The 19,117-nt window shown below is 38.0% G+C and overlaps 1 protein-coding gene across 4 annotated transcripts in view; it reads right to left on the reverse strand.

Annotated features, from left to right (window-relative positions):
* Window positions 1-19,117, reverse strand: part of APC (APC regulator of WNT signaling pathway) — a 102,405-nt gene that overhangs the window by 37,804 nt on the left and 45,484 nt on the right. For all 4 annotated transcript variants that reach the window (XM_033086632.2, XM_033086633.2, XM_033086634.1 and 1 more), the window contains exons 3-6: window positions 10,289-10,373; window positions 9,149-9,350; window positions 3,762-3,870; window positions 2,198-2,311 (exon numbers count right to left, since the gene is read on the reverse strand). In XM_033086632.2, coding sequence (XP_032942523.1) covers window positions 2,198-2,311; window positions 3,762-3,870; window positions 9,149-9,350; window positions 10,289-10,373 — 510 coding nt within the window. The remainder of the gene's footprint in view (window positions 1-2,197; window positions 2,312-3,761; window positions 3,871-9,148; window positions 9,351-10,288; window positions 10,374-19,117) is intronic.

Here is a 19,117-nt window from a genome sequence, read left to right on the forward strand (position 1 = left end):
AGTTTGGATGGAAACAAAATACTGAGCTGAAAGAAAATGGTAAAACTACTAAGTTGAGCATCCTTGCCAAATACAAATGCTTCATTTTGCACATTTAAAGACCACAGTGAAATAATGCAGAAATTGCTCTTACGTATCTGTACATCTATCTTCTACACATTTTTGGTACTGCTCCTTGGCAGAATGAAACCAAGGGGAATTACCAGTTAAATTCACAAGAAGTACATACATAAGTACGGTAATTTCACGAGTGTAAACCGCACCTGATTACAAGCCACACTTCTGGGTATCGGCAACTTTTCGTTCTTTGTCCATATATAAGCCGCACCGGATTATAAGCCGCACTTTCGTTTGCAACAAGGATCCGCGTACAACTTTCACAAAGTTTCCAATTAGCAACAGAATCGCGGGATCACGGGGTTTACTGGCTCAGTTCGGGGCCATGTGGGCTCGGCTTGGCCCCGCTGCCACCGGGTGGGCTCCGGCTTGGATCCGGGCTGCTGCAGGCTCACGCTTCCGGGTTGGCAAATTTCTGAACTTCGTTCATATATTGACCGCTCCAGAGCATAAGCTGCACTTCCGGGTTCGGAGTAAAATTTTAGTCAAAAGAGTGTGGCTTATAATTGTGAAATTACTGTAGTTACTTTGTATTCAAAAATCTTTATATAATCACAATAGGCACTCTAATTACTGCAAGTATGTAGTGTTACACAGAGAGAGAGTGGAACAGCTATAACAAACCCCATGTCAAACATTCACTCAGAAACACGTAAAATGTTTGAATATCATCTTGGCAGCATTCTTCTCCCCGCCAAATTTAAACTCCCTCAACAATCAGGGAAGAAGCAAATTCGGAGTCAGCCTGATTACTTCCATATAGTGATCTAACTACAGCCAAGATGTGTGTCTGAATAATTTCTTTTGATCCCTGCCAGAGCACATTTAGAATGCTGCCAGCAGCCCAGCCTGCCTATTTAGCTTAATTCACTTTCCTCTAACTTAAGCCTGTTTACAGCAGCACAGCTTTCTCTGAAGTTTTGCTGTGCAGGACCTTCACTTGGGACAGGCTGACATAAACTGCACAGCTGAATCCGTGGAGGGCATCACCGCTGCTGATAAACCTTGGTAATAGCCCTGCAGCTCCCAGATCAGAGCCAGCCACTCTCCAAGCAGACTGAACTTGGGTCTGAGAACATCAGACAAATCCCTGCACAGCCCTGCACACATAGCCCGACAGCTGCAGAGTACCTCTTTGGCTAAATACTTTTAACAGTAGGAATTTTCTGAAAAGTCCTACTAGATTACTTACTTTGAAGTTTAAAACAGCTATTCTGACGACCTCTTGTAATCAGAACAGCTGCTTTAACTTAAATACAAAACCAAATCAGAAATGTTTCTCATGCAGCAAAATTTTGTGTTGAGTCAACCTAATGAGGGAGATACAGCCTAAAAACATTTTGTATTGAAAATACAGATTTTATTGTCATATTTACCATAAAACACTCAAGTCTTACTAAGTGGGTTATTTAACACGTCTAGAAATAAATGGTAATAAGTAATTCACATTGTTGCTTTCCTACTATGGAGGATTATTTTTTATAGCCAGGAACCAAATGATTATTTATGATTTGCACCTGATTACATACTTATTTATACTTCCAAATGGGTGTGCCATGTGGTTAGATATGTACATATCCTCATCATGAACACAAAACAACTCCTGGTGAGAGTAAACAACTTCCAGATATGTATGTGAATTACATTTTACTAGAACACCTTGTTTGAAAAAATTATATATCTTTTCTGGCTAAGGAAACTTAAGAATAGTAACTAGATTTTACTCTAAACTTATAAGCATGAAGAAACCCAGTAAAAAGATGCAAAACAAAGCAGTTGCATGTACACTGGGCTTTTTTGAAGCTAAAATGGTAGCAAATTGTTAGGAAATTATCATTGAAAAGTATTTTCTCTTGAATAAATGGTCTACATCTGCTGAATAAAAAGGCTTATTTACAACAGGCAGATGAGGGTACTTTTTGCCGAGCAATTATTTCCTATATCATGACTCCTACTTTCTTTATTTGAAAGGCTAACTAAGTGCTGTGTTTACAGAGTTTAAAGATACAATTACCAATAATTTAATAAATATGCAGGAAAGCCTTTTCCCTTGCTTCTAATGGTGAGAGACAAACTCTACCTGGGCTCGCTTCTCCATGTCCTGACAAGTGCCCAGCTGTTCTTCCATTGCAGCTCTGATTTGCCTGGCCTCGTACTCCAGCTGCCTTCTGGTCATATCTGTTTGCAAGGAGAACTGAAACCAGAGTACAGAGAAGACACTTAGCAAATAACATTTATGTAAATAATGTATTTCTCAGAACAAAAGGCAGAACAATTATTTTCCTACAACAAATTTCATAAACTAACAAATCACAGTAATATTTTCTTAAAACATGACTGCGTTACAAAAAACAAGACAGTATTTTTCAACCAGTAGATTATATCTGAGTTTTGTCAAATGACTAAATATAATAAATAAGCATTGAGAAAGTATCATTCCTTATAGGAACATCTGGGTGCTCCCAACAAAACTGTGATGTGTGCCATGTGAATTGGCATTTTAAAAAATATTCAGAGGTATTAAGCTAATGCACATAGTGATGATATTCATACTGCTATTTACCTTATTTCTAACTACTCTGTGAAAAGAGCACAAGTGTTAAACCCAGGAGAAGCAATACAGCCTAAGGGAAGACTTTTGAACTAAAAGAAATTTCGAGGCAGGAGCAAAGCTCTTCACTGGCTTTGGACAATTACTCAGTCTGCAAAAAAAATGAGTCTCCAAGAGCAGTCTTTCCAGAAGAATTCACCAAGGTCAATTCAGAGAGTCAAAACAAGGCAATCATCTGCAAGCACCAAATGGGACCTGTCATTTTGCTGCGCCTGGACTAAATACAAAAGGATACGAATTGCCACAAGATGCCTTTAGTGGAGATGTTAAGTAATGCATTCTAATCCTAAGAGCAGCTAAGTGAATTCATTATCTATGGAACAGGAGAGACAACCCTAAAACCTATGACAGAACGACACATGCTCTGTTAAGCTCAGCCATGACTCAGTGTTACTTCTGCCCACTGAGGAAGTGCTTCTGCTCTGTTTCCATTTCCAGAAGGCTGACTGATCCTTCATCAGGTGTGACTCTCTCAGCCACATCCTACCAACTCTATGTGTGAAACAAATACACTGCAAATACATCCATACTGCTGACATTTGACAGGAAATCCTTCATTATGTGGCTTATCAGACATCTTCATTATCCCAGATAACAGCAACTTGAGGTGAGTTCGGAGGTGCCAAGGTAAAAGCTTACAGCAACACCTGCATAGGCTACAGAATCACTTCACTGATTGTTACGACCTAACAGTTCTTGTGTACACTGTCTTATGCTAATATTACTCTCACAACTAGAAAAATTCACCTAACAAAAGAACAGGGGGGAACAGAGCTCAGGAAGTGTACTGACAAGCAATTAATTTGTCATAATGACTTGTCAATGCTCTTCTGTTTTCACTGACATTTATATGATATGTATGAATGTGAAAAAATGCATTATTTAGGGCTAAGTTATCATTATACACTGAATGAAAAACAATTTTTAACTAAAGTAATAAGTAGAGGATGCCACTGAATTGATAAAAGACACACAGCATCTAAAAAGAGACGGTAGCACTAGACACCTCACCCAGCACTCAGAAGGTACTTACATTTTCAGTAAGAGGGAGACTATCAATCCTTTTAGTCAGGTTCTGAAGCTGGGCGTAATACCAGTCCTTTTCTTTCTCTTCCTTCTCAAGCTCCGCAAGCAACAGGGATCTGTTAAAAGCAGAAGGAGGAAGTGAGCATTAACACCTCATTTCCATCTGAAGGTTTGAAGAAGGCAATAAAGAGACATTTGAGTTCGGTTTCCTGGCCCTTGCTAATCAATCTATCCACTCCTCTGTGCTAAGCATTTCAGGACCTAATCTATGAGAGAGAAAAATATACATATTTCTCTAAAAAACCCACTTTGAAATCCAAAGCGACCTTTCATGAAAGCAAAAATCACTTATTAGTTGTGTGTCAACTTGTTCCTTTCTTCTCTCAAAAAAATACTTTGTACAGTGCAAACAGCATTTAATAAAAGGTCTGTCACAGAAGCAAGTAAAACCCTCAATCCTGAATTACTGAATTGAGATTCTTCGCCTTTGCACTGTCCTTTTACTCATTTTGTCACCCATAGCACAACTATGGGTAAAGTACACCAAGTAAGCCATTTCTGTGAGTGCCTAAGATACTTTAAACCAGTATTTCCCACCGAATGTTATTGACAACACACATTTGCAGCTGTTAAAAACATTTTAAATAGGTATTATAAGCACACTGAATACCTAAGTAATAACTGAAAAAGACACAATGAATAATATATGCAGACTACCAAGGAAAAAATCTACTATAAATTTCACTATTTTAACAATCCTTCATGAACTGAATTTTAACCCTAAATTTTAAGAAAATAATGAAATAATGCTCATGGCCACAAAATTTCACAAAATATATATATTAAAAATTTCCAGCAAAATCTGGCTAGTATGAATAAACAGAAAAGCCACTCTTAAAAAAAAAATTTACAAGTTTATTATTTTCTTTCTAATGCTTTCTGTGAGTACTTTCTTCCTCCTGATGTTTTAACATTGCTCATTAACAGAAATGACAAAATCAACACTTAGCCAGAAGACAGAAAGCTGCAAATAAGTTTGCCTGCCCAGTATTATTTCCCATCCCCTTTTGCGTCCCTCTCTGGCTGTGGCCTTTCTGAGCAAGGGCTTATGAACCTTCATAAAGCACAAAAATACATTACAGATAATTACTCTAAGTCATTAGGGAACAATTACACAGCATACAACAAAAGTACAAATTTCCCCTGACTATTTTGGTAACACATCACAGACATGATTTGAGGAGGTAATCCATCTTCCACACCAAACAAAGAAATAATTTCAAAACTTATATTTAAAAGAATCTGTTCAACTTATTTCCTGCTTAATAAATGTTTCAAGCTAATTTTGATGACTTAATATTTGTTCCGTATCCAATGTAAGTGACTTGGCCTGTGTACAAATGCAGAACTGAAAGAGAGGATCCCTTCCTTCAATGTGAGAATCAAAAACTATACACATCTAAGAGTGCTAAATGTTTGTAAACATGAACAAAATGACATAAATTTCCAAATTTGATCCAACAGTTATGTTGAAACAGATTTGCTTTAAGGATGCCAAGGTTTACAATAAAAATGATTGAAAAGAAAAACAACTACCATAATTTGGGGCAGTATCACAGAACAGCAGTAATTCTTCAGCCACAAGGATGTGGCTGGCAAAAATTCCTAAGGTCCTTTAGACAGACTGAAGGCAAAAGTAATAATGGTGCTTGAGGAAAGCTAGTTGAGAAAGTTTTTTTGCCTCCCACCTGCCCATTCTCTTGCCACACAGCCCTGGTGCCTAATCTCTGGACAGAGTGGAATTCTGCACATCTTCACTTTTTACCACCTTGAGTACCCAGGCACCAGTTGTGTCCAGGCTATGAAATAAAATTTGCAAAAGCATAATTAATGCAATCATTATAAAAACTATTTTTACTTTTGAGGACTTGCAAATGTGAAAGGATTGACTAATTCTGCCTCTGGATGTCAAAGAACTGGCAGTAAAAACTGGAGGGATTACTTTCAGCTAAGTAAACATGTGATTAAGTTCCTCTTATGAAATGTGGGGTATTCAGTATGTGAGACAGTGTGTCATTCAATCTGTTTTGACATGCACAATGGATGCTAGAAGCAAGAAAATAACTTAAGAACCATCAGTGCTGCATAAACAACATAATGCATGACCTAAGGGTCACTTGTTCAATTTAATATTGTCATTTTGTCTTTGAAGTGATGCTTCATTTGGGAACATTAGTTTGGTATCACTGCTCCATGAGAATTCAGGTTTTAACAGTCTCTAAGCTTTCTCAGCACAAAACCTGAAGCATCACTACAACTACAGGAGGCTGCACTTCAGTTTACTTGAAAATCAGCACCAATAAGCAGCAGTTCTCTGCAGATGTGTTTGATAAGCTGTTTCCCACATTTAACAATGCTCTCAGATACTATTCCAGCCAGAAGTACAGCTGCTTCTCAGCCTCCTGGAGTTTCTTGGCATTAGGAGAGGATTTAAAGTGGAAGATCTGCTACACTGATCGTGAAAAAGATGTAAAAAACCAGTGCAGTTACTCCATCTTTTTTATACCCCCAAGATTTTTACTTTAGGACTTTCACAGCATCAGAAAAATTCTGTTCTCGTCATACTCTGTCAATTTCACTGAGAATTCAGCAAAGCAAATGGAGAAAGAAACAGTGTAAAGTTTCAAAAACTATGAGTTAACAAAAAGTTTTCAATTTAAACTGTTTTGCTGAAGGGCGGGTTTTTCGAAAACTTCTCATGTGGCATTTATGAAGCTCCCAACAATAGAGGAAGCGGAATGAATGCAGAAAACTCTTTAATTCTTCTGGAAGTATTTTCTGCATAATTATGTCAATATTATTCCTGGTTAAAAGGGAGAAGGGAAACAAACTATATGTTACTCTACTTCCATTATGTAAATTACAACTATAATTGATACTTTCACTTCAATTGGTAGGAGATAAAATAAAATCTTGAAAAGCAGTGCTGATGCTGTAAAGTTTAAAGTAAGTTTTACCAGCCAGTCAAAAGGACACAAGCATAATACAAGGAAGAAGTCATGAGATAGATAATGCTCCAAATCAACATTAAAGAAATAAAAAAGCAATGGCGTAAACCAGAAGGAATAAAGAATGCATACAAACATTTTCACATAAAATTTCTCAGAAGACTCATCTTTACAAATTACAGGATTTACAAAGGTGAGATTATTAAATTTGCTAAATTGCCAAGGGCAAACAAACACAAAAATTAAGCTGCAGTGTACTCTGAAAACGTTTGTTGTTGATGTAATTCTTTTACCAAGTATACCTGGAAATAGCTAAAGAAAGTAAGTGGTATTTAATGATTAAGTATTCTAAAATAGCAATTCAAAAAGCATAGCACTGCCACTGTGAGTGGAAATGGTCTCATCCTGCATATTTCTGAAAAGTGTTATTTTATTCTAAATTATTTTAGGCTTACCAAGTTTCACAAGTTCTTGAAAATCTGTTTAAGTGCAAAAATCCAAAATCAATTAGCAAATATATACATTTAGATACACAGAAATGCAGTAAATATTAAAAAAAAAGTTTAGACACAAAACACAGGAAAATAAGTGGTTAATTTTCTTTTAGAAATGGCAGTAATTTTAGATGCTTAGTCCTATACCCCCCCAAGTTCTGATTCATTTGGCTACCCAGCGTTCTCATCACTGCCCTACATCCTTCCACATGTACCCTGAAACAGCTTAAAGAACAGAGCAGTTTTGGATTACTTGTCATCTCACTAATAATGAAGCCAGATGTGATCTGGCCATGCGTCCATAGATCCATCTTCTCCACAGCACAAATATTTACCTCATCAGCTATGACAGTAACAGTGTCTAAACTACTTTGAAATTAAAACATCCTCATCCCTTTTCTCCAGTGTTATTTAGAACACAGACTGGTTCACTGCCTAAGCTGTCTTCACTGCCAAGAAAAATGTCCAAAGAACTATCACCTCAGAATCCACCAGGGTGGCGAAGGATCATAGATCATAAATCGCAGGTGCTAATCACCTTGAAGAACTCTGGCTGCTATAAATGCTGCTTGTTCCAAGTGAGCGTAAGTTCACTGGAATCCCACTGAAAGATCCAACTGTGTTTAAAGATTTTAGTATCATCTGTAGTAAAAAACACAGCACTGGAAGAACACAAACAAATGCACAGTTTGTTAAGACGGTAAATAACAGACACAACAGACTCTTGAAGACTGAGATGCAAGCAAGTAGATAGATTCCTGAATTCCTAAATATTCTTATACAGTTCCTCAGGAATCTACACTTTATGCAACAGAACATCAGTGGTGATCCTGGCTCGGAGAAGGAAAAAAAAAAAGGGACCTGGACATAATATTTTGGAAGAAAAGCATACTCCCTTCAGGTCTTGGTTGCAAAAATCTTGCTGAACTCCAGAGAAAATTCTTTAGAGGAGGGGTTTCTAGAGAGCTGTCCTTACCCCAAAGCTTTTCTATTACAACTTCAAAATGGATTTTTTTGCTTGTTAATGTCTGCTAGGCATAAAAATACTCTGTTGCAGTTTACATGGTTTTGCATCCCACAGCTTGATGTCCCATCCATTAAGTAGGACCAAATCTTTAGGAAACTTTGTCTTCCAGATGGGCTTCTGAAAACATCTGGTATTTCAGTCAGGTTAATTTTAAGAAATAAAGATGGTTTCAGTGGAAACAGTTGCATATCTCTTACTCTGCCGTTCCTTTGTAAGTGACTGATAAAGTGTAACAATTCTGTATTATGACCTGAAAGTATGCTCTTCCTAAAAATGGGTACCATTGCCTTTCAAGAAAAAAACATCTGATGGGAACAACACGGTGAAGGTAAGAACACAAGTTCTGTTTGGCTGATACACTTGCTGAGAGAGTACAGTCACCAGGAAAATGTCTGCCAAGAGTAAATAATTGATAAACCAGTTATGGTGCTTAATAACCATTTGCAAAAGAGAGAAAGCCATTTCATCATCACATTGTTACAGCTTCAGCATTTATCAAGAGAGGTGAGGAGATATAGAGGTGGTTAGAATGATCCACCCTCGCTCTTTAAATATACTGCAGAAAATGACAACCTGCTTAGCAAAATTAAAAAACCCCTCAACCTCCAACAAAGAGTAACAATGAAATGCACATATGAAGAAGCAGTGGAAACTAAGTGATACTTCACTTTTTTTGGGTATTTTTCTGTATGTACATCTAAATAAAATGCAGATTCCAGGTTTCTTACCGGTCAAGGTAAATGACAGGTAAATACACCACTGAACAAAACCACATTCGTGACAGCTAAATACTAGGTGTGTTAGTAAACTTCCATGTTAAAATTAGAAGTCAATCCATACTGGAGGAATAAAAAAATAAATTTACCTCTCTTTTTCTAGCTCTTCTAAGTAACCAGTGCTTTCTCTGCTTCCATTCAAAAAGCCTCTTCTTGGAAATGACCCCATGGGGACTGGACTGCACTCCCCAGAGCGGCTTGACACGGACCCTTCCCGGCTCCCATAGGAACGCACAGACACTTTTGGCCTTAACTTCACCCCAGCGAAGCTGGTGTTTTCCAAATTTAGTTCTAGATAATGAACAGCAAACATTTTTCAGAGCTGAAGGTTCAAAGTTAAAGCATAATTTCTATCTTGATTTCTTACTTCTTGAACAAATCCATAAGGATTTTTAACAGAAATATTTTGCAGAGAAACGGAGTGAAAATACTGTGAACAAAAACAATGGATATGGTGGACTTAGAGAACAGCAGTTGTCTGAGCAGATGGTCAAATGGCAATCCTGGCAATCAGAACAGCATCCCCACAAAAGCCAGCCTGCCTCCTTCCCAGAGGACTTAAGAAATGGGGAGAGTTCTGCATAAATATCATTACCTTGTGGTTCACTTCCTAAAAATTTCTTTTCCAGAGATCCTGCAAATGTTTCATCATAATGTAACAGATGACCACTCTGCTCATCACAGGACTCTTAAACAGAGAAAACCCTATGAAATTTCTGGGTCAGTGGCAGGGATTATGTATATTTACAGGGAGTTAGTGGTCTGGGCTTGGTGGCACTTCCCATATAATGGGATGAAACACATTCTAGCACATGCTATAGGGAAGAGGCCATCAATCTGCAGCACGACAGAAACTATCCCAAGAAATATCACAAGGAAACAGCAGCAATGCAAACAAGTTTAGAATATTGGTGGAACTACAGCAAAGTTAACTTTTAGGGATTTTTTTTTTCTGAAGAAAGAAATGTGAGTTACAACAAAAGCAGTTAATATGAAATTCTAGAGGAACAGTAGTAAAAATATGAATAGAGATTTTTTTCTTTTTTTTTTCTTTTTGTTTTAAAAAGTGTGTGATAAAACATTTAGCAAAAATGTTTAGGCACTGAGACTATGCCTAATTATCAAGATCAACAATGGAAAGAAGATACAAATTACTTCCAAATTTTATCCCAAATTAAAAACAATGGAGTAAGAAATGAACCTACTTAAAACCCAAATTTTAGATTTACCTTTAAGTCGTTCTAGTAAGTCAATTTGTCCAGAAGATGTCATTGCCTCATCTTCAATACTTCCTTGTAGCTGTTTCAGTACCTCCTGTAAGAAATTAAGCCTAATTAAGAAATCCTTACAATAATAACCCACAAGGTAAATACATACTATCTTACCCAAAAATGCACACTCATGTCTCAGCTGCTGAGATGCTGCTGTAAATTATGTTTAATGTGAGCAGTGATCAAGTGTCATAATTTTAATTGCCATCAGATATATTCTGCAATGTTTCCCCCAGCACTGTCATATTGTAAAGTGTATCCTGCATAAACAGATCTGGCAGTTCAATCTATTGGATTATTTGGAAGTTCTGCGCAAAATGAATACCAGTTATTTTGAATTAAGAGATGGATAAATCAGTCAGTCTTGTAAAAATCAATTTTTGCTATGTAACTAACAGAAAAGTATCTTAAATAGAAGAAATTCCCAGGATTTGTCTTCTCTTAGGTCTTAGCACCACTAAAAACCAGCAAGAAGAATCACATTATTCTTACTACAAATGCTACCATTACTATGCCTGGGAGCAAAAGACCAAGGTTTCCTTCAAGGCATCAATTATTTTTATTATTCCTACTTCTATTTCAACCACCATCTGACCCACCAGAAAGAGATGCAGACTCTTCATGCAGCTGAAACTTCAAACCCAAGAATAGTGCCATATGCTATTGAAACTATGTATGATAAAATTACACAGCTGAAAGAACATAGCTAGGTTGCACAAAAAAATCACAGCAAACAATGACTATTACACTAAAGGGGCCTGTAAGTCCCCAGGTCCCCAAATGCTCAGTGGCCTAAATGCACATAGAAAATTAAATGCAAGTTCGTGAAAATTCTTTTTAATACAACAGATACATCAATAGCAAGAACAAATAAAAAAGACTGGCTACAAGGCAAAAAGCCCTTACTGGAATTTTAAGTATCACTTTTCATACTGCACCACAGAAAATACATTTAGAAGCAGCAACAGTCAGGAGAGGAAAGCAGTTCTGAATAATGGAAGGTATTCTGCAATTTTCACACATAGACTCTGCAAACAGGATTGTACTTCTGTTCAGATCTGAAAATTAATGAATTCTAGACAATTTAGAAAGATGTCTACACTAAAGTTTTGTTCTTTTAAGAGTCTAGCATACCTTACTGTCAGTATTAGTAGGTTTTGCAGCTTACATAGAAGGTACCTTTTAAATGCACTTTTCTCTTGTCAAGAGAAAAAAAATGTGGCATCTACGAAAACTCAAGGTTTTCTTTAAGCAGTGCAATGATGAGCTTTTCTGCATTCAAAGTGCTATTACTTGTAATTAAAAGTAAAAGGATTTTGAGTACAGAACTGTACAGAGTTCCGGGAAAATAATCTTGAGTCTTATACTCAGATCAAATGGTAGCAACCACCCAAATTTCCAGTTTGCTGATGGGAGTCAGTGTTAGCCCACATTCATGTCTTAGTTTGGACCAGTTTGATGCCAGACTTCAATACTCCCACACCAGCTCTACCAGGATTCCCATCACAGGTATCCTGGAGCATGAAAAAATTCCTTCTGGATCAAGCCAAACCAGCAGTTACACTCAGGAGTGCTGGTGGGCATTCACTCCATGGGACCAGGCTGAAGCTAGTCCAAAGACAAAATACCCTGAAATATATATTTTATGTGTGCTGGGTCTTCAACACAATCTGCTTACAGAGCTGCTCCTACTGCACTGCCTGTTAATGTCAGCTTTGCCTTTAGGATCAAGCCTGAGGTAACAAAATTTGTACTCTTGGAAAGACATCTTCCCTGTGCTTGAACTTTTAAGTATGTTCAAGGGCACCCTCATCAGCCATATGGTCCAGCCATCTCTATATATAACATCTGCCCTGTCAGCAAAGGCAGACAAACAACTGATGTGGTTGTTTCAAAGATGGACTTTTGCACTACCAGATGCAAAGGCTGATCGGTAGACAGCAGTCTCAGGTTAAAATCTAAAAGGGCAGTGTGGATACATGCAGTGGTCCTAAGAGAGTTTTGCAGTCTTACTGGGTATCTGTCAACTAAGATAATTTTAGAAATAATTAATGATTCATTTTTTCTCTGAAAACAGCGTTGTTTACAAAATCTCCAAAAATCTCAAAATCCCACCTCTTATTCCATTCCTGATTTAGGAGCTTCTCTCTCACATTTGGTGGCACATCTGCTGTTTCAGCATGTTCACGGTACTTCCCTACATAGTAAGTCTTCCTGCTCTAGAAGCCAATATGAGAAGGTAAATGGAACTACCATCAGCATTTCCTGTTCTACCAAATGACATGACTGAGGTGTCCAGGTAGCAATGGACTGCTCTTTCTAAATACTTGTAACAGATAAACATTAGCACACTAGATCCCCTTGCTGAAATTTTCTGTTTCAATTCATTTCTTAAAGTTTTAACTTTTAGTTTTTGTATCATCCCCTTTTTTCTCCAACAGCACATGCATTTTTCTCACATTAACTTCTCCGTATTTTTTTACAATTCTTTTCTACAGTGCCACTGCTAAGGCAACAATGCCATTATTAGGCTATGACATCAACTTCAAAGTCCATGACAGTACACTCCAAAACCTAAGCTGACAATTCAATAGGCAGTTAAATAAAGGAGGAAAAGGTTAGAGAAGGAAATGCAGCCCCTGGGCCAGGTACTGGTGGAAAATGAGGCTGTGTGCTAAAATGACAAGTCAGGGAATTTGCAATTTTACTTGAACAAGAAATAGACAAGTTTTCTGCAATAACCCCTCTGGAGGAAACATGGCAAGTTATGTGCTACTGTGCTAGTGAAAAGTTTTATTTATTCGTTATTTATAATCTAGGATTCAACACTAATACTGTTTACATGAATACAGTGCTTTGAAATAGTACTTTTCCACGATAATGTTATATTAAATTTGATATCATGTTCACTAAAGCATAAAATAGTCTCCAAGGTTCAATTAGTATCTCTTGAGCTATGCAAATTTTGGTATTTTAGCAGTGGTTAACAGCATTATTGTAAGCAAATTCTTTACTGACTTAGCAGCTGCTTTACTGAAAAAATGCACAGACGTAAGTCTGTAAGAAGAGGCCACAAGGCTTTTTTTCCATTCTTTTACAGAATGCAAGTCAAATTACTTTAATGGTCACTCAAGTATAACCTAGTTTATCTTGTCCTGTGCAGAAGTACAAAAGAATGTTTTTCGAAATGGAGCAGGCCCTATGAGTCATCACCCTTTAAAAGGGTTTCTGTCTTCCGTTTCTGGACTGTGAAGTACTGAAACTGCCTATTTTTCATCTGGTTGGCTGGGTTTTTTGGTTTGAAATCTGTGAATATAAAATGTACTTTATGAATAAAATGTACTTTATGAATAATTAAATAAGAGAGATCAGATCCGTCAGCATGTAACGACACAACTATGGCAAATAAAAGCACCTTAACTAACAGTAAATGCACCCAGCTAAAGTGGTAAGGGTTCTTGTAAATAAAATGGTTTTAGGGCTATGAATTTACTCAGGTTGCTAATAAGGAAAGGAATCACAGAGAAATAATGCTTATAATGGCAGATTTAAAATACCAAGAAGCTAAGACTTAAAGTGTATGCAATTTTTGGGAACTGTATGTATAAATATTAATAGTTATGAATATTTCAAAATATGGTATATGTAAAAAGACATTCCGATTACAATTCAGATATGTTTGGTCTTCTGTAAACGCTATTCTCTCCTCATACCTTTAAATATTAAGCTTTATTATTTGTATTCACTTTTATCATAGTTATGTGTATTCAGTGAAGGCCAAAATATATGAAATCACTATGAAAAATATACTGAACTCCTGGACACAGCACACCTGATATACTTACAGGCCAGCTATGTTGGTTACCACTGTGTTTACAACGTTTGAGTATAAAAACAGGTTTAATTGCACCAATACAGAAAGTGTTTACAATTTCAGAGAGCAATCCAACATCTATTACCAGCATACCGGATGGGAACATGCATATTGAATGAATAAGAAATCACAGCTAACCAAATCAGCATTATTTTAAAATTACCGTATTTCTGACAGCATTGGTATTTGTGTTTTTAACCTCATATGCTGAAAACATGACATTTCTATATTGAAAGTAATTTTTGACTTCAAAGGGAGCTGAATGTTGTTTCAATCATTATTTAGAAGAACAGGAAAAAAGGTTACACATACTGAAAGAACATCACCCAAATTCCACAAAACCATTACATGCCAGAGCCATGGTGGGGGGGCACACATCAGAATACTGGTGGGTTTTTTTTAAAGATAGTAGAAATTTAAGTTCAAAGTCTTACATGACCTGTCATTACTACATGAACTTGACAGTGCATTAATTGTCTCATACATGGTACAACATTCACAGGGGCTGAGGGAGTGCATGGAAGGAGCTCTTTGCTCCTACACATTTTGGTAGCTGCTTAATCAGGCTTGGTGAGATCCCTTTTAATTGCCTCAAGTGCCAAGCACTACTCTGGTTGCTCAACCTTGTAACCAGATCCAAATGATAACACCATCAATGACAGCACTGCTGACTGAAGTGGAACATTGGGGCAACTCAACTTTCAACCTTGCAGAAAGAGCAAAGCATTTGTTATGTGAAGCGATGGGGCTCATTTTAATTTCCAACAATGTCATTTTCTAAAAGGAAAATATTCACCCAGTGCCACCATGCTCAGAAGCTGTCACTTGCTGTAACCACTTAGAGAATACAGTACCTAATTTTTAGTGCAAGCACACTGTCAGGTCAACTAAAGTTATCTGATTCTATGCCCAAAAAGAGAGTTGTCTAAAATAATGGCATTAACTACACATATCACCACTTTAATTTAATCTAAATTCTAACAAAAAAAGATAAAAAATTATTTTCTTCAATTTTCCAGCCAATTTGGATCTTGGTAGAGACTTTACAATTGCAAAGATCTAAAAATATTACTTATTGTAAAACTGTGAAAACACACAGACCTCCAACAATATAATGCCACTGCTGCTCTTTGCAGATTAAATAAATCCACTGATATCTCAAATATCTGTGTTTTGTAGGATGCTAAACGACTTTTATAACCACTTATCTAGTTCATGTGAGCCTGAAAAGATGCCTGACTGCATTAGTTGTGCAGTCACCGTATTCCCAGAATTTCTCAGAATTCATCACTTGATACAATTTATAAAAATCAGTTCAGCTTATGACAGTTTCTTCCATTAACATATTAGAATTTATCATACGACCAATACTCATCATTATTTTCAAAATTACTCCTATTTTGGAACATCTAACCATTGTGGGTATTGATAATAGCATTATCTACCATGCTATCAGTGTTTAAACTCCCTGTGTCGCTACTGTGATGTGAGTCTCCTTCATGTGCCTTCAAGAACAACATCACCTCTTCCCTTCTGAAAGGCTGGAGTGCACGGGGCACAAAAAACCACAAAAAACATTCTGCAGATGCAAAATCCAACTAAGAGCAAGTGAAATAATTTGAGAACGAAGATGCAGGCTCACATTATGGAGAAAAAAATTATTTAAAAAAATATATGTTTCCTGTGATTACTGTTTTCCCTTGCAAGACTTCAATGTTTACATGCCAGGTAAGGATGTACTGAAATTAAACGAAAACCAGGCAGATATGGGTGAATTTACACAGCACAAGTTACAGAAGGTGAGAACTTAGCACCTATTTCATAAATATTAACACAGGTAAGGAATGCTACTGCTGAATCAATCACTTTTCTCCCTATTTGTTTACCAAACAACGCATTTACTAAATAAACCAAATAAATAAATATCATTTCACTCTCAGACAAAACCAGCTATTATCATGTACAGTAAGGCTGTTTACACAGGCAGTTAAATACAGTAAATATGAAAAAATCAGAAAGTTAGCATGGCTACTCAAAGAAAAAAACTAGGTAACCCCATATTCTGTCCATTTTTATCACACTTATGCAGAATGGTATGAATCCAAAGGTAAAATAAACTCCTGTTGAGAGCAGGGGCATACGCACACCTGCTGTGCAAGAGCCTGTGTAGCCAACCCTCTGGAAGGGACCTGACTTTCAAAGGGTCAGACACTCTGCTACTCTTACGTTTCCCATGCTCTCCCTTAATAAGCCGGCAAAATCTTAAATTTCTACACCCAGCTGATTCACAGCTAACATACTTATTTTTAAAAGCTGTATTATTTCAGAATACAAAACATAACTTGGTTACCCTGAAAGCAAAATACTTTGTTAGCTTGTACTGAATGCAACTGGATTTTGAGCACTGCTCAGTGTCTGTTCAGTGCTGCCTGAGGTGTGTATCTCACAATTCTCACTTAATTCTCCCCTACCAGCTTGGCTGTCCAAAGAGTGTTTCTGATGGGGACTGCAGTGGTGCAGTTTCCAGAAGCTATGTGACCCACTCATAATGAGTCCACAGTTGTTCAAGGAGATAGTTTAGCTAAGAAATCCAGCTGACCAAAGATGGAGTTTTAGTTTACTTTTAATAATGAAAAGAAAAACCCCAAAACAAAAAAAGGTATTTTTTAATAAAAAATGTTCAATTCTTCCTGTAGACTCAATTTCTATGAAGAAGTAACTTTCAATTAAATACTTGACTCATTATACAACACTGTACACCTGAAAATATGGTATAAAAAACTTTCTTTCCAGAAGTACAGTAATTTCACGAATACAAGCTGCACCATTTTGACTAAAATTTTGTTCCCACACCGGAAATGCGGCTTATACTCAGGAGTGGCCAATATGTGAGTAATTTTCTGACATTTACAACCCCAGAAGTGCAAACCGAGGTGCCGAGCCAAGCACCTGCTAGTAAAAGCTGGCATTTCGCGATTGTTACAAATTGTTACTCTCTTGCGCCGCGGGTGGAGCCCGGCTCCCTGCAGGCAGCACGGGGAGCGGGGAGAGAGGGGGGAGAGCTTTCTCCTTCCCTCCTCTGCCACAGCCCAGGGGAGAGACGGGGGGGCCCCATGCCACCATCCCCGCGGCTCGGGGAGGAGGCGGGGGCCCCGTGCCGCCATCCCCGCAGCCTGTGGGGTAAGCGGGGGGCTCCTATCCCCGCCTGCCGTGGCAGGAGCAGGCAGGCTCCATCCCCGCCCGCCGCCACGAGAGCGGGGGGTGCTACGTCCCTGCCTGTCACCACGGGGCAGCGCTGGGCCAGGGCGAGCGAGCCCAGAGGCGGCAGTCGGCGCCGAGCGGCCCTGCCGAGCGGCAGCGCCAGGCTGGGCCACCTGGCCCTGTCGGCAGCCCCGAGCGGGCCGAGCCTGCACAGCCCGAGCTGAGCCAGTAAACCCCACCATGCCGCGGTTCTGTTACTATTTGGCAACTTTGTTGCACATGGGTCCTCGCTGCCAACGACAGAGCAGCTTATACTCAGGAGCGGCTTATTTATGGACAAAGAACGAAATGTTTGCCAACACCCAGAGATGCGGCTTATAGTCCGTGCGGGTTGTATTCGTGAAATTACTGTAAATCAGAAAATAACACTATGTTACACGAGTATATATTTTCATCCATCCTGGAAGCATTAAGCATGCTGACTTTGGAAAGGTTTTTGTAGAATAGGTAAAATTGTATTACAGGATGTACTGACCAACTGGCAAAACCAGGATGGCATCTAAAAACTAATTCCCTTAATATTTTAATCTGTATACCCAAATAAAATACCTTTGTTTGGTTTTTTGTTTTTTTGTTTTCTTTTTTAAGTCTAAAAATGAGAAAGAGTAAAAATAAACTCCGTTGTGCTAATTGCTAAGGGGTTTTTTTGTAGTTTACCTCTAACAAAAAGTTTGTTATTGCTGCATGCAAAGAACAGATCTGGTGGTCAAATTCACTGCAACTGATACAAACACGAATTGAACATAAATTTTATTAATTTATGCTTTTAATTTACTGATTCCCTCATATAACTTCATTCTCAACAGCAGGAAGCTTATTACACAAACTCCTCACTTGTTACTGCATCTTTAGCTGCTCTTGAAAGCACTTCCAAATCCTTCTGCGTTCCCCTTTATTGAAGGCCGGAATTTATGTTCCTGCTTAATGCTCTTCAAAAGTGAACAACAAAATCCAGTGAAGTATCAGAGAAATCACGACAAAGTAACTCCTGTGTGCCAGACAGTGTGTGGATCAAAACAAGCTTTAAAAGAACTGTAAGTTTAGAGAAGAAAAACAAGCACTGTTAAGACAGCAGAGCCTGCAGTACCATATGAACAACTACTAGAGCCATGAGTACAAAAGTGTTAAAAAACCCCAAGCCCCTTAACTTGGGCCACATCAGCAAGAATGCTGAAAAATCAGTAAGACAAAATGAAGTTGACTCATTAGAGTTGGCTGGAAGCTGCAAGGAAATAATGCCAGGACAAGGGCAGATTTAAAACAGGCACCGCTTTCTGAGGTACATTCCTTGCATAGCAATGAGCATACGAAGAGTGTGCTAGAAGGTTCTCACCACTTGGTGACACAAAGGCTAATTAAGGAGGGAAAATTTATGTTCAACTGCTTTAACTAGGAAGCGAAAAAAGAAGTTTCTTTCATTACAGTCTGTATCCAGGTAAACAGGATTTTTCTCCAAAGAGCCAGGCATACACAGACAGACCTAGGATAATGGGAAATAAATAAATGCCACAGCTGAAGGTTACAGTGTCTGCAACCTCACGGCAGCATAGCACTGACATTACAGGATAATCACAGAATCACTTAGGCTGGGAAAAGTCTTAAAGATCAGCCAGTAGACCTCCCACTGGGTTAGTCCTACATAAAACCATATC

This window comes from Catharus ustulatus (assembly GCF_009819885.2).
Source record: "Catharus ustulatus isolate bCatUst1 chromosome Z unlocalized genomic scaffold, bCatUst1.pri.v2 scaffold_29_arrow_ctg1, whole genome shotgun sequence".
NCBI lineage: Eukaryota > Metazoa > Chordata > Aves > Passeriformes > Turdidae > Catharus > Catharus ustulatus.